The sequence below is a fragment of the Ambystoma mexicanum genome, chromosome 3q (assembly GCF_040938575.1).
Source record: "Ambystoma mexicanum isolate Mex_15411 chromosome 3q, UKY_AmexF1_1, whole genome shotgun sequence".
In the NCBI taxonomy this organism is placed as follows: domain Eukaryota; kingdom Metazoa; phylum Chordata; class Amphibia; order Caudata; family Ambystomatidae; genus Ambystoma; species Ambystoma mexicanum.
Window position 1 is genome coordinate 989,582,016 of NC_090926.1, and position 18,087 is coordinate 989,600,102.

Sequence of the window (18,087 nt, forward strand, 5' to 3'; positions counted from 1 at the left end):
CTCCAGTCTTGTACATACTCACATGGGGCTTATTCTTCATTTCCTTCCCAGTCTTCTTTTATCAGATTCAGTATTTTTCTAGGGTGTCTGCCAAATGGAAGTTCAAATGGTAAGAAGCCAGTCGATGACTGAGGAGTGTCTCTCAGAACCATAACACCCACGGTAGGGCTCTGTCCCAATTCGTTCCGGTTGGTGCCGTCAACCTTTTGAGCATTTGTTTTAGTGTCTTGTTAGACCTTTCGACAAGGCGGTCCATTTGTGGGTGTTAAATGGAAGTCTGTATTTGTTTAACGTTAATTTGTTGACAGACCTTTCTCATTATGGTGGACATAAAATTGCTGCATTGATTAATGATTATCTCCTGGGGTATCCCTACTCTTGCGAAGAAATGTATAAGCAGGTCACATATGTGAGTGGCAGAAGTGCCTCTCATAGGGGAGGCTTCGGGATAGCGTTTTGTGTAATTCACTACTACCAGCATATACTGATATCCACAACTACTTGGGTCCAGAGGTCTGTTTTCTTCACTCGGTTCCTTGTGGCTAACCGCTTGTGCTCTTGCTCTTTTTAAGGTTGGATCGGTCTGGCTTTCTGCCCAGAAGGATGTCTCTGCTCCGTCCGGCATCCAGTATGTTGCACACATAGTCAGTTTTCTGCTATTCCATTTTCTTTTCTCCGCTCGGTAATCCTGGCGTGTCTTTCTTTACTGTAACAGAGGGTTCTATATCTCGATTTGCAAAACAGGCACCTTACTCAGCCATTCCTCCTCCCTAAGACAGTCTCTGAGGGTCAGCAGGTCTGACCCCATTAGAACAGGAGATTGCAAGGAAGGCACTGCGACGGTCCTACGGTCAATACTTTAATTGTTTCTAACCAAATTGAGGATTCTGGAAGGGTAGGATCTTGCATCCCCTTGAACAGACTTGATCGGTATAGGAGGGGTGTAGACAAGTCTTACCGCCACTTACTTCAGAGGTGATGGCTATATGCTGGCTACCGCTATCAAGTATAGCCTGAGTGGGCCTTCAATCTATGGTCACCTCCACAGTGTATGGGGATATTCTCCTCCGATATTCTTGGGTTTTCACAGTTCCCACTTACATTCGCTCTATTTTTGTTCTTCAAGGGCAGAAAACGGGCTATGCGGGCCCTGTTCCCCGCAGTTTAAGCACTGTGGTTGCCTAGAAGTTGAAGTCAATAGTATGTTTCGGGGTTCGGCTTCTGATCTGCAGTGGGCCAATGGGGAACTGCCGTCTTGAGTGTAGGCGTTTCGGTGACCCCCACCCCCAGCTCCTGTATTTAATATGAAACCCGCTTTTTGATAGGTGGTAGCGATGTTGATGGCCTCAAAAGTAGTCAGGCGATGGTGCTGTCCCACCCATCATTTTACCAGGGCGGGAAGAGCATCCTTCCTAGACGTAGGCAAACTGGCTACGGCTTGCCTTGCTGAGTGGTAGCTTTGATTGACAAATCATGGCTATGACATAGCCAGGGGGTAAACCGACAGTCAGTACCTGGGAAACATTGCATTTTATTTATATAGCTCACCGAGCCCTTGGGCATCTGGGTGCATTTCTTACAGTAGTATAACATAAGTAATTTACATAGGCATACAGTAGGTAATTTACAAAAGAATAACAGTCAGTTACAAGTAAGTATTATTACATATTGAGGATGTGATACAATTAACGAGGTATACGGGAAGGTTTCCAGAGTATAACATTCAGAGTGTAAGATTAATCAGTATAGATGATCAGTCACTTTGAGCCAGGTTATTACCTGATTTCTGAATAAATAGAAGGAAGGTTCGGCTCTGAGAGTTGCTGGTAGGGAATTCCACATTTTGGCTGCAAGGACTGGGAAAATACCGCTGCCTGCCTTTTGGAGCTTGAACCTAGGAATGATCAGGCAGTTGGAATATGAGGATCTGGTGGGCCGGTATGAGGATTTCCATATGAATTTATCACACAAATACTTGGGTGCTAGGTTGTGTAAGCATTTGAATGTAAGGGAGAGGGTTTTAAGGCTGATTCTTTAGGAGACGGACAACAAGTGTACCCTGCGCCTTAGCTCTGAGATGTGGCGAGATCTGGGTTGGTTGGTTGCTGATCTGAGTGCATTACTTTGGAGGAGGTGAAGCTTTTTTAGGTTGTTATGGTTAGTGCCGAGGTAGAGCGCATTGCAGTAGTATATCTTGGATAGGGCTAGTGCTCTGGGTAGGGTAATGCGATGAGAAAAGGTCTACAGGCGTTGATTAGCTTGCAAGTATGCAGTATTTAAGGCAGTTTCGTCTTGTCAGAGAGATGGAGGAGTCGATGTAGATACCTAGAGTTTTTACATCTTTTGAGACCGTAATATTGTTACCATCAATATTGAAGGCATTGAATTGTTTGTCAAGTCTGCTGAGTCTGGTTTGAGTAGCTACAAGGAGCAGCTCTGTCTTGTCGTCATTGAGACATAGGCCATGTTTGGCCATCCACCTTTGGATGATTTGGTAGACACCGTTTAGTTGATCGGAGTCTGTGTTGTAATCACCAGGGATGGAAATAATGATTTGGGTGTTGTCTGCATAGTTTGTATGGGAGACACCCAAATGGTCTAAATCGTCGAAGAGGGGCTTTGTGAAAATGTTGTATAGTGTAGGTGAGGTGCATGATCCTTGGGGGAAACTACAGGTGACAGGAACTGGGGTAGCGGAGAAGCGGAGGGTGAGAAAACTCTAGTAGTTCTGTTGTTTAAGAAGGTCTGAAACCAAGTGGTGGCTTCATCAGAAAAATGTGCTGAGGATGAGAGGTGGTTACATAAGACTTTGTGGTCCACCAAGTCAAAGGCAGCTGATAGATCTAGTAACAGGAGTTAGTAAAAGGAATGCTAAATTGCCTTTGTCTTTTATGATCTCCATTTGTGTTACTAGGTCTAACAGAGCTGTCTCAGTCGGAAACCTGTTTGGTGGCGTCCTAGTAGATTTTTACTTTCCAGATTATGCTGAATCTGCAGCGCTGTCCAGAATGTTTAGGAGAAAGGGCACAGTTGTAATTGGTAAGTGGCATGACCCATGCATCCTTCAGATTTGTCGGTACTGTGCTAGTTGTAAAGGAAGCATTGGTTAGGGCTATGATAAAAGGCACAAGATCTTTTGCTGACTCTTTAACAATTGATGCAGGGCAGACATCGCCTAATGCTTTCAGGCTCATGATTATATCCTCCACATCCTTGGTGGCGAGAGGTGTGAATTTAAACAGATCATGTTTATCAGGTGGGGGTGTTTGAGTAACCAGAGGGGCAGTGTTAGTGGCCAGGCTGGATTTCTTTTTCTCTAGTTCTATTTTTGTTTTTAGAAGCTCGATCTTCTTTTTTTTTAACATTTAAAAAAAACATTTGGTCAGAGAGTGCTGACTGAATGTTAGTGCACCATGTACAATCTTTAGTGCATGATAGATGTGGAACAGGGGGGGTTCAAGCTCTCTAAGGATGCCAAATCATTATTTCGTGTTGGATTTAGTTTTTGAGATACGATCAATGTAGGAATCACTTTTGGCTTGGCAAATTGCTGTTTTGTAGTTGGACGCGGCTATTAGGAAAATCTCTTTGTTACGTGCTGACGGGAGGCTTTTCCAAGGGGCTTCTGCCGCTCTTTTATTCTTGCGCAAGGTTCTAAGGTATGGGGTGAACCAAGTGTTTAAATGTGAGCACGGTTTGGCTTTCCGCATTTTTAATTGAGCGATCATTTTGATGGCATTCAGAATAACGGTTTTGTATGAGTCCACTAAAGAGGTTGGGTCGATGTTTGAAATGGCCAGGTTAGTGAAGGGCTGGAGAAGTGGGCGTAATCTTTCAGCAGTTATATTGCGCGTATTTCGTGAGATTTTAGGCGGTGCCATGGGCCTGTCTAACTTGGAGAGGTTTACATCCGATAATGAGGAGTGAATAGCATGATGGTCGGCCCAGGCACATGGTGGTTGGACAGGATGTTAATATTGCAGTTGATGTCAGTGATCCAATCTAGTAGTCTACCTTTATTGTGCGTGGGTTGGGAGATGCGTTGTGTAAAGCCTATCTCTGAGATACTGTTAGTAATTGTTAGTGCGTTAGCATCTTTAGGGTCATGAAGACCTAGGTTAAGGTCTCCAGAAACATCAGTTTTGAACCTGGCTTTGTGTTAGCTTTGAGGAGTAAACATGCAGTACAAAGACATTTATTTTATAGCATGAACTCGACCTGGGTTGAGGTTGGACTGGTTAAATGAATGAGGGTTTTTCAAAGAAATCAAAAGGGAGTAATTTCAGCTTGGTTAAGGAATGTAGGTAATCGGTCTGCCCCTCATTTTCCTTCCGCCCTACCTCCTGGTATTTCAAATAAAAGCCACTCGCAATCAATGGGTTTTTAAGTGCCCCTGAATTAATTTCATGATTGGTAGATGCATTCTATTGCTGTCAGCTTGATCAAAATGCTAAGGTCTTTGTGAACCCTTTGACCAGACAGGCTTTGGGACCTGGGCTTTCTTCACACCTAGGTTAGTCTGGACCAAGAGAGCTTTTGGATTTAACTTGAGGGTGTTGGGGATACTCTGCCATAGCTTGCACTGAATGATTGAATGTTCTTTCCATACCAGGCCTCTATGGCCTCCCTCACCTTTCTGGTCTATTCCACTTGCTTCAGTCTTTCCTCGCTCCTCCCCCTTGATGCCCCACAACAATTGGGCCATCTCCCCTCCAGGTTTTGTCTCCTCCCACTTCTGTCACTGCCACTTCTATGGCAACCCAACTATCTTAATCTGTTTCTCTGTGAGTGGCTCTTCTCCTTCACCCTTCTGTCCTCTTTCTCTCTGCTTCTCCCCCCTTCTTATGCCTCTCCCTTCTCTACCACTCTTTAATTTCCTCTCCATGTCTTTCTGCACCTCTCCATTTCCACCATTTTCTGTCTTCTTCCCTCTCTGGGCCGCATTGTTCTCTACTTGCCATATTCTCAGCCCTCTCCTGCTCACTCCTCTAGGCCTGTTTTCACCTCCTCCCTGCTTGCTCTCTTCTCCTTTCCTCATTCTTCCTTCCTCCTCACCTCATATTACCACTGCTCTCCACCTTTCAACACCCACATCTGGCTTTGTCTAGGGCTGGGGTTGACTGTCCAAATTCTCATTTAAAGGTCCTGCATTGTGCCACGCCAGTGCGATTCCCTGGAGTGGAATCAAGGGGTGCATTTGTATCTTGCCGCTCCCTCTACTGCTGTATCTGCCACTTTCCTTATTTGTGGCTGCTGATCAGTGATTCTGGCACTTTTCTGTTCCTTAAGTATTCTTGTGAGCTTGTAATCTTTCAGAGGGTAGTGCATGGCGGTTCTTCTCATACAAGACCATTGCTACATTTCTGTTTAGTGGAGACAGCACAACCCCATGATTGTTGACTTACTCGTGTGTCCCATTGTATCTGGTTGAGTGTCTACTGAGCAACCCCTCAAGGCCAGTAGTGGCACACAGACCCCTGTCTCCCCAGCCCCATCTACTAACCCTAAACATAGGTCATAAGGGAAGAGCGATGGAGACAAGAATACACGGTAACATAATATTCATTATAATACTGTAATAAAAACTTGTCCACAAGAAAGTCTCTGAAAATATGCTTTGTATCACGTAACGGGTAAGTACGAATGCTTGTTCTAGTTACAGGTAAATAATGTTCAATAACCATCTAAGGTAGAGTATTTCACAATGCCCGCAGTTGGTAGGAGTTTTTGGGAAAGATGCTTCTTATAGAATGCCACGCAGAAAGTCTAAGGTGGTTCCTGTGTTTAGGTGCACCACATGGAGTTCTGGTGTAGCCACTGAAGATGATGGGCTGCCAGGAAGGAGAAGAGCAGAACTGCTGGAGATGTGGTGCAGTGCAACTGCCAACATTTCAAGTTGGAGATCCAATCCTCAGCTGAATGCTGACATTCACTTTAGTTTTCTAGTGGGCTCTAACAGTAGTTTCATGTGTAGTAGAAGCTAGAGGTCTCGGATGCTGTTGGATGCAAGTGTCCTTTAATTCTTTATGTTTTGGCTGTGCAGGAACATCTATCGGGGCTTCTTGAGGGCCTTGGAAGGTTGAAACTTGGTTTCCCTGCCAGGGTTGGACAAAGAGAGCAACCTTCCAGGTTCCTCTGTGGTAACGAGATGCCTGGTAAAGCCAGTACCGAGATAGAGTTCCATCATCAGAAAGTACCTTGGCAGGTTACAGGTTCTGGCAAGGCCATGTCATGCTTTGTCTTTAGCTGGGCATATTCCTCTGCTTCTGGCCTTTGTTACAAGGTTACGGAGCAGACAATTTGCTTTTATGGGGAGAGAACCCAGGTACAATCTCAGGGTTGCATCAACAAAAACATTCTTGCAGCCGTCTATGAAGTTGGGTCCACCACAATCCATTTTTGCTGTATTTTTACAAAGCTTTCTCTCGAGTGTGGTAATGGCTTCAATCTCAAGACAACTATTACAAAAAGGGCCAGATTTGAGCTGATGGTATCTCCCCTAGGCTCTAATTATAATTCACACAAACAATGGACAGGAAACCCTTACCTGTATTGTATTTCATAGACCTAAAAAAACGACAGTGCACCCATTCAAAAGACACGGAGAAAGCTAACTGTCCCTCTGTCTTGCTTTTTCTTGGCCACATGTAGGGAGCTCAGAATTACACCCCCCTACACCCCTGACAAGACAAGTTATTGGAGTCAGATAGGCAAATGAATCACACATAAACCACTAATTATATGAATATAAAATGGCTTGATGCAGGACCTTCATTCACACATAACATATAGTGAATTATACATAAACATAGAAAAAGAGCATCACCATTATAATGGTTGCAGAAGACACCTTCATCTCGGCCACCACAACACTGCTTAGTCCCAGAGCAGGTAGGCAGAGATATCCCCACGTACTGACTGGGTCTGGAGCAAATCGTCCTCCCTCTCAGCAAGACTGGATTACTCGGGGCTCCAGTTCTATCTGTCTTCCCAAGAGGAATACCTCTCCTTTTTATGGGGGAATCTCCGCCCCTCTAGGTTACCCGAGTGCCGTAGGCCAAAGAGCAGACAAAAAGCATGAGGAGCCATGAGTGGAAAATTCCAACTAGAAGTGGAAAAACCCAGCTTCTCTTCCTTGCCTTCTTTCTCAGGCCCCTTATCACTGCAGCTGCAGAATGCTCCGACTCCCTTTCTGGCTCGACCTTCAGCGGACAATACAACAACTATTCTCCACAGTTAGCTCAACTGACATCATTATATGACCTGCCTCCGCTGCAGAAATACACGTCTACTTACTGGGCCCACGAAAACAGTCTTTCATTGCGGTATTGGAAGTGAGTGTCCAAAACGGGCACGCCACGGCGCCATGTTTTTTTTGCTCATTTTTCGCACATGCACTACACTCCACCCCTTGGACAGTCAATCACCATAACCCAATGGGCGAAAAGATGGTTCCTGAAACTTACGAAACATCTTCCGCACATTTGGAATACAGGAAACAAAACAGACCAAAATAACTAAAACCCTGATAACCCAAATAAAAAGAGAACGCAATGCTTCGGGAATTCATGAAAATAACTGACCCCACCAACTCCCATCCTGATCTTGAGTGACTTGGGCAATAAGGTCTTTTAACACACCGATATGTTTCTCAATGGAACATGAGTGATCCTCCAAATTAAAACAACACATTCCTTCCACTGCATCACAGCCTAAATTATGCTTTTAACAACAATCTATCAATGGCAGCCCTATTCTGCAAAATAGCCTTTCTAAAATGTCTATTGTCTAACAACAATTCTGCTGAAGCCTGCAAAGTCTCATTAAGCCCTTTCACTATCAAGCAAGCAAGTTTGATCCTACTTTTATATGCCCCAGCTGCCAGACCCCAAATCCCCACTAACGAAATGGCTAACACCAACACTTCAGCTTCAGACAATAAATATGCATAAGAATTACAATCAGGTGATAGGGCGGTATAACGAATGGCTCGCGTAGACTGCCGAACAGCAGACTGCAAGGGAAACATCATTAAACAAAGAGGTGTTAAAGCACAGAGGCCACCCAAAATATTAGCAGGGATATATGAATAGGTGTAGTTCCCACAGGAAAACAACCAGCCTGTAGGAAGTTTCACATAGTTCAGGTGACTAGCTGTTAAAAAACTAGAATTGTACATGATTTTATACATCAAAACAAACACTTATAGATCGCGTACGTAGACGCTGCTCGAAACTGGTCCTTTCCTCGCTTTTGTCCAAATCCAATTGTTGACATTTACCAATAAAATTCTGATTGCAAGTCATGTGATAACAAACATCAGCAGGAGCAACATCGTGAATGATGATACCAGTCATGTTCTTCCATTTGCGGTCTGTGTCTGCCCAAACGTACAATACTCGTATATGGAAAAAGAACTCTTTACATCGGAATCCTCAACCAGCGAATCCTCATGCAATACCCAGAACATGTGTCGCAATACCGGGGTAGGCATTGGTATAGCCACAAGGCAGGTGGAGATCAAATTTGCAGAATCGTGTACATCTACCAAACAGAAATGTGAAATGTTTAAAACTCGTCATGCCAGGTAAGCGCATGTATTCTCAGGTTGCCCGAAAATGGCTGAAAAGCCCTGTCGCCCAAAGGACATCGAAATAGCAGGAGGTGGCGAGGCATTACGCTTACACCCTCATTTCCACAAAGCACAGCGATCCACTACAATGGACGTGTCTTCCGGTGCAACGGTGGTTGCAGATATATCGGTCCTCATCCAGATTCCCGACTCCATCTGTAGAATGGAGATATTTGCCACCTCTTCCAGCATGACCCCGGACACTCCCGAATACACTCCACCTCGATCTACACAGACAACCAGCATGCTCAGGATCTGAAAAATATCAGTGCAGTACATCACTCGCGTAAATAACATTTGTCAGAGAGATAATTAGTCAATTCCTTTTTTCCAGGTTCCATCACAAGAAACACCTGATCCTCTCCTGATGCTATTACTTCCGCCGGGACAGGCGGACCGTTGGGCTCCTCCACCCATACCTTAGCACCTGGAACCATTGTATCTGATGAGCCAAAACCCTTGTTCCCACGAGTTGTCACTACCTTGGGCAGCTCCCCTTTTTTCACCATGGATAATTTCACAGGTACCAATATCAGCTGTGCCACCTTATCTCCCTTATGGACATGCAACATATTTTCTCCACTATTCATGAGAATTACCTTGATTTCTCCTTGATAATCTGCATCCACAATCTCGCCCAACACCTGAATACCTCTCAGGACTAGTCTAGATCTAGGGGCAATTAATCCAATATGGTTAGGCGGAATTTGCACCCCAATTCCTGTCTCAGTCACAATAATGCCCCTGGGCTCAAGTCAGATCTCTTCCTTTGCATGCAAATCCACCCCAGCAGATTCAGGGGTGGCTTGATAAGGAGCCAATGCCCCAGGAGACATTTCCCAGTACAACAAAATTTCCATAGCTCTATTTGGTTGTGCATGTAAGGTTGGTGTTAACCAGCGCATTAATGAAGTCTCTCCATTTGCAATGGGACAGTTATTAATCATCTGAACCACATCAAACATACGACACCCTTACAGGGTGCCATCACCAGTTTTACCCAGCTGTTCTTTCAACAATCAATTTGTTCTCTCACTCAGCCCCAAAGCCTCAGGGTGATATGGGATATGGAAGATCCATTCAATACCTTTTTTCCTGACAATAATTTAGCGCCAATTTCCCCTTGGAATGTGATCCATTGTCACTTTGAATCTGTAAGGGAACTCCATATTACACAGCCACTGGATCTAACTATTTTATCGTATTCAATTGCGTGGCTCTCTTTCATGGCAACACCATCAGATAACCAGTATACATGTCCACAATAGTGCACACATATTAGCATCCTCGACTAATTGGCAGGGGACTAATATAGTTGATCTGGCAAATTTGTCCAGGTTGATTTTTTTCCCACTTTCATTGTACCATGAATTGTGTGGAATAGATCTTTGTTTCTGATGTTGACATACAGGACATTGTAAAATCACTGTTTTCACAATTGCTAATGGAAGGCTAATCCCCCTGTCTTGCGCCCACCTGGTAGTAGCCTTTTCTCAGAGATGCCCACTCTTCTGGTGGGCCAATTTTGCAGTCCCCTCCAAATCATCGTCCTCAGCCCTTGTGTCCATGACCGAAATCTTGGCATGTCCGTCTGCAACAGAATTGAACCACTATTCTACTGAATCTGTTGCACAATGAGCGTCTACATGATAAACAGTTACCTCAGTGTGCATTAGTATTTCAGCTATGTCTTGCCACAGTTTTTTTCCCCACACTTCTGTGGCATGAATTTTCCATCCATTCTTTTGCCAAGTCAGCAGCCACACAACCAACCCATTTGCAACGGTCCATGAGTCTGTATAGATGTAACAACCTCCAGTTGACTCTTGCTTTAAAGCCTGATGGCATACAATTCAGTAAATTGGCTACTCTTCCCTTGCCAGAAGTGGTTAACACCTTTTTTGTTTTGGGATTATATGGAACTGATTTCCAGTGTCGCTCAGTTCCCACATATTTAGCTGTACCATCAGTAAACCAGGCATGTTCAACTTGCTCACTCGTTAATTCACCATAGGGAATTCCCCATTTCACTGGAGATTCATCGGTGTTCCTACTCTCCTCGGACTCTAGATCCATTAATGGAACCCCCGCCACCTGCTCATGTAATTTCGCCACTCCACCCTTTCCTGTTTTGGTACAATCTTCAAATGTACCATTTCCATTTGATGATACTAGCTTCTTGTGCATGCCCTAGTCGATGTTTTTAGGGGAGCTCAGTACCCACTTCATAATCAGTATTTCTGGTCGGATTAATACATCGTGACCCACTGTCATCTTTTCTGTATACACAAATGCCCAATAGCATGGTGACAATTGTTTCTTTAAAGGCGTATATCTGTCAACAGCATCAGGCAACTTCCTACTCCACAATCCTGAGGGCACCCGCTTCTGTCTTGTTTTTGCCACAAACTCCAGTTCGCATAGGTATCCTGTACAGATGCATTCAGTTCCACTTTCCCGTCATCAATGGCCATAAATCAAGCACCTTCTGTATGGTGTCTTTGGCTAGTTGGAAAGCTCTATATTACTCTTCACCCCAATCAAAATCAAATTTCTTGCGTGTCACTTTGTAAAGGGGCGCCAGGATCTGTCCCAAATGTGATATATGTTGTTTCCAAAATCCAAACAGCCCAATAAACTACTGAGCTTGTTTCTTTGTTCTCCGAGTGGGAAACTCAAGGATCTTTTGCTTAGCTTTTGGCACCATTTCACGATGCCCGTTATGCCGCTGAATTCCCAGAAAGATCACAGTCTCTGCCGGACCTTGGGTTTTGGCCTCATTTATTTCCATCCATTCCTTCCGTAGTCCTTCCCTGATGAGATCCATGTGCACTCCCTCACTATTCTCATCTTTTCCTTGTATCAGAATGTCATCAATATAATGCACAATTTGCATGGAACTTTATCCAGATGTTCTGCCACCAGTCGGTGACAGATTGTCAGACTATGCATGTATCTCAACGGCAGGCGTTGGAACGTATACTGCCTCCCATTCAAGGAAAATGCAAACTGCTCCTGGTATTCATCAGCAATTGGTACAGCATTAGCCAAATCTAACACTGCATACCAAGTTCCCTCAAACCTTTGTACATTTTCAATCAAAGTCACTGCATCAGGGACTGCAGGTATTAACGGATGTGTGTATTTATTGAACTTGCAATATGTTACAGTCATAAGGCAACTTCTGTCCGGCTTGTTGACAGGCCAGATCAGGTTGTTCCAAGCCGTGGTTAACGGGGCGTAATACACTGGCTTCAGCATACCCTTCAATGGTGTCCACAATTTCCTTCTGGTCCCCCTCCCCCAGGGATTTCGATATTGTTTCATGGATACTCGTTTAGTGGCTATTGGTACCTGTACCGAGGGCATTTTCAATGTTCCTACCATCACTGGAGTACAAATTGGAGAACGCAACCCAAACTGATAAAGTTTTCCTTCCAAATCCAAGGGTTAAACCCAATGATATATTCAAGGATAATATGAATTTTAGTCTGAACAGCAGACTCCAGAATTTAAGGAAATCCGGCTCAAGACAGAGAGAGGCAGGGAGGCTGTTTCAGAGGGAGGCACCCGCAGAGTATAAAGATCTCCCCTCAAGTCTCTTCTCGGAGAAGCAGCTAACCCGCAGAGCGTTGGAGGAAGATGCGCTGACGGCTCGGGAAGGCGAGTATTTAAGAAGCTAGCGTTGCAAATAGAGTGGTCCCAGGCCCCTGAAAGCCTTGTGGACAATGCAAAGGGTCTTGAACACATAATCCTTGCAGCCACAGGGAGCCAGTGAAGGGATTTCAGTGCTGCAGAGATGCGGTCCCTGGGCTTGAGGCCAAGAATTAAGTTTTGTGGTCCTGTTCTGGATGAGTTGAAGAGGATAGAGGGCAGATTTAGAAAGAGACTCTTGCAGTAGTCCATCCTAGAGACGACCAGGGCTCTGGAGACTGTGAGCCTCTGGGGGAAGGTGAGAAAGGGTAGAATACCTCTGAGAAGGTGCATTTGGTAGTGGGACTTTTTAGAGATGTCCGTGATGTGAGACGAGAAGGAGAGAGTGGAGTCAAAGATGACCCCCAGGTTTATTGCTTCGTTGGTAGGTGGAGGCGCAGGGCCAAGGGAGGCGAGCCAGAGAGAAGGTGGGACCAGGGGTCCCGATGAGAACATACTTCCCAGGAGTCTGCTGCACCAAGTAACAATGTGCAGTATTGTGGTAACTGTAATGTATCAACCTGTTCCTTAGAGTAGTAGCATTTACAGTAGGACTCCTCAGTAGATCCTTGTGGTATTCTAGTAAAAGTAAATGCATCAATTACAGAAAAGTATGTTCCTTGAGCAGAAATCATGGTCGATTGCAAAACGGTAAAATGCTGCTGTCACAAGTGCTTTCATATATTTCCTTAATTACACCTTTACTCACCAGATCAGAAGGAAATGCTAAATACTGTGAAGAAATGTATTGCTGCTGCGAAGTATACACCATCAGTGCTGCAATGAATCATTGTGTATAATTATTTCAACATTTCCAATCCCAATAGATTCTCTCCCCAATTGGATGTTAGCTAGTGGCATTTATCTGTAAAGGGGCCAACAGTAATGGGTACTGGCTGAGACGCAGGGCATATTTCTGGTGTACACGCAAACCCTATAGAAACTCTGTTGCCCTGACACGGCAATAACTGGAATAATGGAGCATTTTTGTGACACGGGATCTATCAAAGATGGTTATGCGCTTTGTAACTGCTGTTTTTCTTGGGCGACCCCTATCTTCTCATTCACTTGAACTAACTTGTGTACTGCCTGTGGGACCACATCCCAATTGTCCAACATACTCCTCAATCTCCCCTGTATTGCTCTTAGATCACTAAGGTACAGGGTCATTATTATTTAATTCTCTAACCCATTGGGAGAAAGGCAACCCTATCTCCCATCAAACAAAAATTCAATTTCCGTGCCTGGTGATCGTCATTCAAAAGATGCAAAACAGCATCACCTCTGCAACTGTTCAAAACCCTCGCTGGAGATGATCACGGATCAGGAATAGCAACTGCAAGGAAATTTGCTCCACTTGGCAAGGATCCCTGATGCTCCGGTCCAAATAACATCCTCGATCATCCTTGGAAGGGTTCCTATTCGGGCGCCATTTGTTTTTGAGTTCGAGTGTGCAGCCAGGGCTGAGCAAAGGGCCTGGGTGGATGCAATGGTGGAGGAGGCTGCAGTGTTGGCTAATTCTTTGCAGAGTTTGAAAAGTTTGGCCGTGTTATTGGATGCCGCTGAGATTCGAGCTTGAATAAAGACTCTTTTTCTTGGAGCAGATGCAGAGTCTATACTGTCTTTGGAGTGGGTAGCGTGCGCCAAAGGAATCCCATTTCCGTTTGGCTGCCCTGCACTTGCATTTGAGGCCATTCAGTTCATAGTCGTACCAAGAGTTTCGCTTTTTGGTAGGCTTCAGCCGTACCCTCATGGCAGGGGCAAGAATATCAAGAGTGTTGGAAACAGAGAGGTTAAAGTTTGAGAGGGCTGCGTCGGGTTGGGAGTCAGCCGCAGGAGGGGAAGGAGCAGAGTAGGTGGATGCAAAGGCAGCTATTTAGACTCTTTTCATGGGTCAGATTGCCTTGTAGACAGGAGGCTGTGTTGGGCTTACTGATGCAAGAGAGGATGGCTTCAAGTGAGAAGAGGGGAGAGAGTGATCAGTCCAGGAGAAAGAAGTAGTGAGAGGGATAGATAGAGGAATGTCAGTTGAGATGAGGGCATCCAAGGTGTGGCCAGCTCTGTACGTTGGGGCAGAGGGTAAGAGGGAGAGAGAGAGAAAAAAGAGAGAGAGACAGAGAGAATTGCAAAGGTTGCAGAAGGGTCTTGAAAAATCGGGTGAGTCAGGATGGATGTTGAGTTCACCCAGTAAGAGGAGGAATGAATAGAGGAGGCCTGGTCAGCCCATTCCGAAAGGAAGAGGGAAGGCTGACCTGGTGGCAGATAGAAGTTAGCCAGCCGTAGTGAAGAGCTAGGAGAGAGGGAGAGCATGCAGACCAGGCACTCAAAGAATGAGTAGGCCTGAGTGGGAATGACGGGCACAGGGATCCTCTCAGGGAAGATCAATGCTACTCCCCACACCTGGTCTGTTTGGTCTAGGAAGAGAGAGTATCTTGTAGCCTTCTGGGAGAAGTTTGTCAAAACTCATGACAGATCTATCCTTGAACCAGGTTTCAGTGAGGGCAAGAACATCAAGATCCAAGCGTTCAAGGAGGTTGCAGATGTCAGAGGAGTGTTTGACAGCTGAGCTAGTGTTAAGCGTGGGAATGTTTCGCAGGTTGCCATTAGTTAAAGACTTACGGGGGGGAGCAGGGGACAGTGGTCTCCCCTTCCCCCCCATAAGTAACAAGAGTGCCTGCGGGACAGAGGTAGAGGGGCAGAGGAGCCAGGGCCGTAATGGTTGAGAAGGGAGCCAGTGTGGGAGGGGCCACACGGGGCAAGGGAACACCAGATACGGTGTTAGTGGGTGGCTTGTGCACCCAAGAGGAGGAGCCTTATGGGGTTGTAAATGCGTGGGGTGGGTGGGAAGGAGGCCGTGGTGAGGGTAGAAGGGTGGTTAGAAGGTGGCAAGGGAGCCAAGGTGGGCACAGTTGGCAAGGGATCCAGGGCTGCCGAAGGAGCTGGTGCAGAGGGAGGTTGATAAGGCGGGGGCACATCCTATCAAAGAGGTTGGGTTGAGGACCCTGTACCATGATGGTACCATTGCGGTAGACATTGATGTCGACACTTGAGGTGGAGAGGGCAAGAAGGACCTCCCAGAGGGTGCCACCATTGATGGGTGAGGAATAGAAAGGAGAGAGGAGAGAGAAGAGCAATCATTTGGAGAGTCCATAAGTCGGGTGAGGGAACGACCGAGCATGTCGGTGAGAGTCTCTGGCAGAGGCAGTGATGAAGGTGTCTGCAATCGGAACGCCTGGGTTAGAGCCCAGTATGTCCTTCTTGAGTGTCTTCCTGTTGGACTTAGTAAGGGGTGAATCATAAGAGATCGAGAAGCAGTTTGAGAAGATAGGAGAGAGAGAGTGTTCCATAGCAAACTGCAGAGAGTGAGGTACTCTTAACCAGGCTGAGGCCACAGAGGCACGGGGAGAGGAGTGGGTGGGGAGGGGGCGGAGGAGAGTCATGGCACAAGACTGGGAGAAAAACACTGGAAGCTGGGGAGGTAATATGCACAGAAAAACCGAGAACACCCCGTGGAAAGGGGGTTAGCAGGTGTAGGGCTGAGGGGAATAACAGCACAGAGGGACAATGGGAACTGGGGGAGGTTGAGGGAACAGGTGCAAGACTAGACGGAGTACAGAAGGGTGGATTTGTTATGAAGCAGGGTATGCACATAGCTATTTAGCAGCAGCCGGACAATCAAGATGTGCAAACGGCTAAAATATGAATTTAGGCAGCAGCAGGACAATCGAGATGTACACACAGCTAAAATACGATTTTCTTTTTTTTTAGGTCAACAGGTATATAAGCAGGATAGTACAGGGTTGTAGCAGTGCGGTAAAAGTCCAGGAAGACGTGGGTGTTGAGGTTTTGCATTTTCTGAAACAAAAGTGAGAAGAAAAATTTCTTCAGAGGATAGTTAATAAAGGTGTCGGGAGAGGCTTGATGTTCAGAAGATGATGCAGGCAGCATAGAAACTGGTTCACACTTACGTGATTGCTGAGGGGGCGATCACATGAACCAGGAGCGCCAGGATAGGGACCCCCACGTCCAGGTGCATGATGAGGGGTTTGCAAAGTGGGGGCCCACAAAGCCCAGCCAGGACCAGACAGGGCCTTGGATGTGGGCATGTGAAGAGGGGACCAGCTAAAGCCTACCAGTTCCCCCATAGGCCAAATAAAGAAAGAAAAAGCCAATCGGGATGAGAACAAGGTGGCGGCCATCTTCAAAATGGCGCATGGTACCAGGAAAACAAGGGCACACAGATGAAAGTTGCACACTCAGCCACAGTGAAGACTGCCCCAGAATGTGGGTGTGCAGTGTTAATGCGCAGCACAAATGCCACAGTTGTTTTAGATGGACATTTTTTTTTAAATGAACAGCGCATTTTATAATTATGTTTATTTGTAATCTAAAAAGTAAATCCTACTGCACATGGTATTTTCAAGAGAATCTGCAAGGATTTCATGCTTCATGGACGAATGCGGCTTCCAAGTGATGAGACTTGGACTGGCAGGCAGGGGGTCCACATCCTCTAACTCCGAGTGCTGGCGAAGATGCACAGCCATTAGGCATTTTGGTAAGGATTAATGATCAATCAGAGCAAGAGAGCAGAGAATTTAATAATTTGAGGCCTCGATTATTCGTTTTTATGTATTGTTACCTCGCCTTGAATTCCTTAGTTTGTCTGATGTAAAATCTATTCCTCTGCTGTTCTTGGGTATATATCTTTTTATAAGCTGGTCTTGGTTTTTGTGTTATTTCATACCAAACAGTTCAGTGTTGTGGAATTAAATGTTCAACAAAATGTGTGCTTGAGAAGACCTCTACCCGCCTTCACCCAAAGAGTTTATGCAGTGTTTTCACCACTGAAATGGAGGCAGAGTCAGCGAGTGCCTGCCATACTAATGCCAGTTTTGCAATCTTCACTGCACTTGACCTCAAATAGTAAAAATCACTGAGCCCTCTTAAACTTCACGGCGCGTGACTGCGTAAGTAGAAGCTGTTTGCAACTCCATTTGTGCAGAACTCCAACCTTGAAGATTCTGTGATTCCGATAAAATGTTTGAATGCAATCACAACACCATGTCACACTGCTTAGGACTTCACTAGCCAAACACCTGCAACGCAACAGACAAATGTGTTTAATCTTATTTGGGGCTCATTGGTGTGCTTAATGTGATGTTTTCAAAGAAATGGCACTCTGGGGAAAAAACTGCATTTGAGAAGACTGTCATGCTCTGATTAAATGGTGCCCAATAACTCAATAAAATGAGACTCAAATGAAACCAGCTGATTAACTATGACATGTGACAAGACCGTTCTTCTGTTTTGCTTTTAGAGTTTGGTGGAAAACCAAAGAACATTGAAATATTTCTGGACTTACAGACCACTGAAGATTTGCCTAACTTTCTCCACGTCTAAAACAACTGGAAATTATATTAACACCACAGGCCTGGTTTCAGACTTCTGCACAGACTCGAAGAATGGAGTTCTCAAAGGCCACAGATATATAAATAATGATTCCGAAAACGAACATGGGTCTAGCTCATCAAAGGTAGACGAACCACGAAATTATGAATCCTTCTTTAAGCCACCATCAATTGCTCCTCCACCGTGCTGCTGCATGAGCGCCTGCCACAACTGTGTGTGGATCCAGTATACTGAGGATCTGATTAAATATTATCAGGATGGTGGTGAGATGGCACTGGCCGCCATTGAGGAGCATATCATGGATGAGAACATAAAAATATTTGTGAAGCTAGAGATAATGCATAGGATGCAAA

General features: G+C 45.3%; 1 protein-coding gene across 1 annotated transcript in view; it reads left to right on the forward strand.

The window, feature by feature from the left end:
- The window catches only part of OXLD1 (oxidoreductase like domain containing 1), a 67,643-nt gene that overhangs the window by 26,713 nt on the left and 22,843 nt on the right, over nt 1-18,087 (forward strand). Inside the window, exon 2 of the mRNA XM_069655138.1 lies at nt 17,643-17,858. Within this exon, the coding sequence (XP_069511239.1) occupies nt 17,643-17,858 (216 nt within the window). The remainder of the gene's footprint in view (nt 1-17,642; nt 17,859-18,087) is intronic.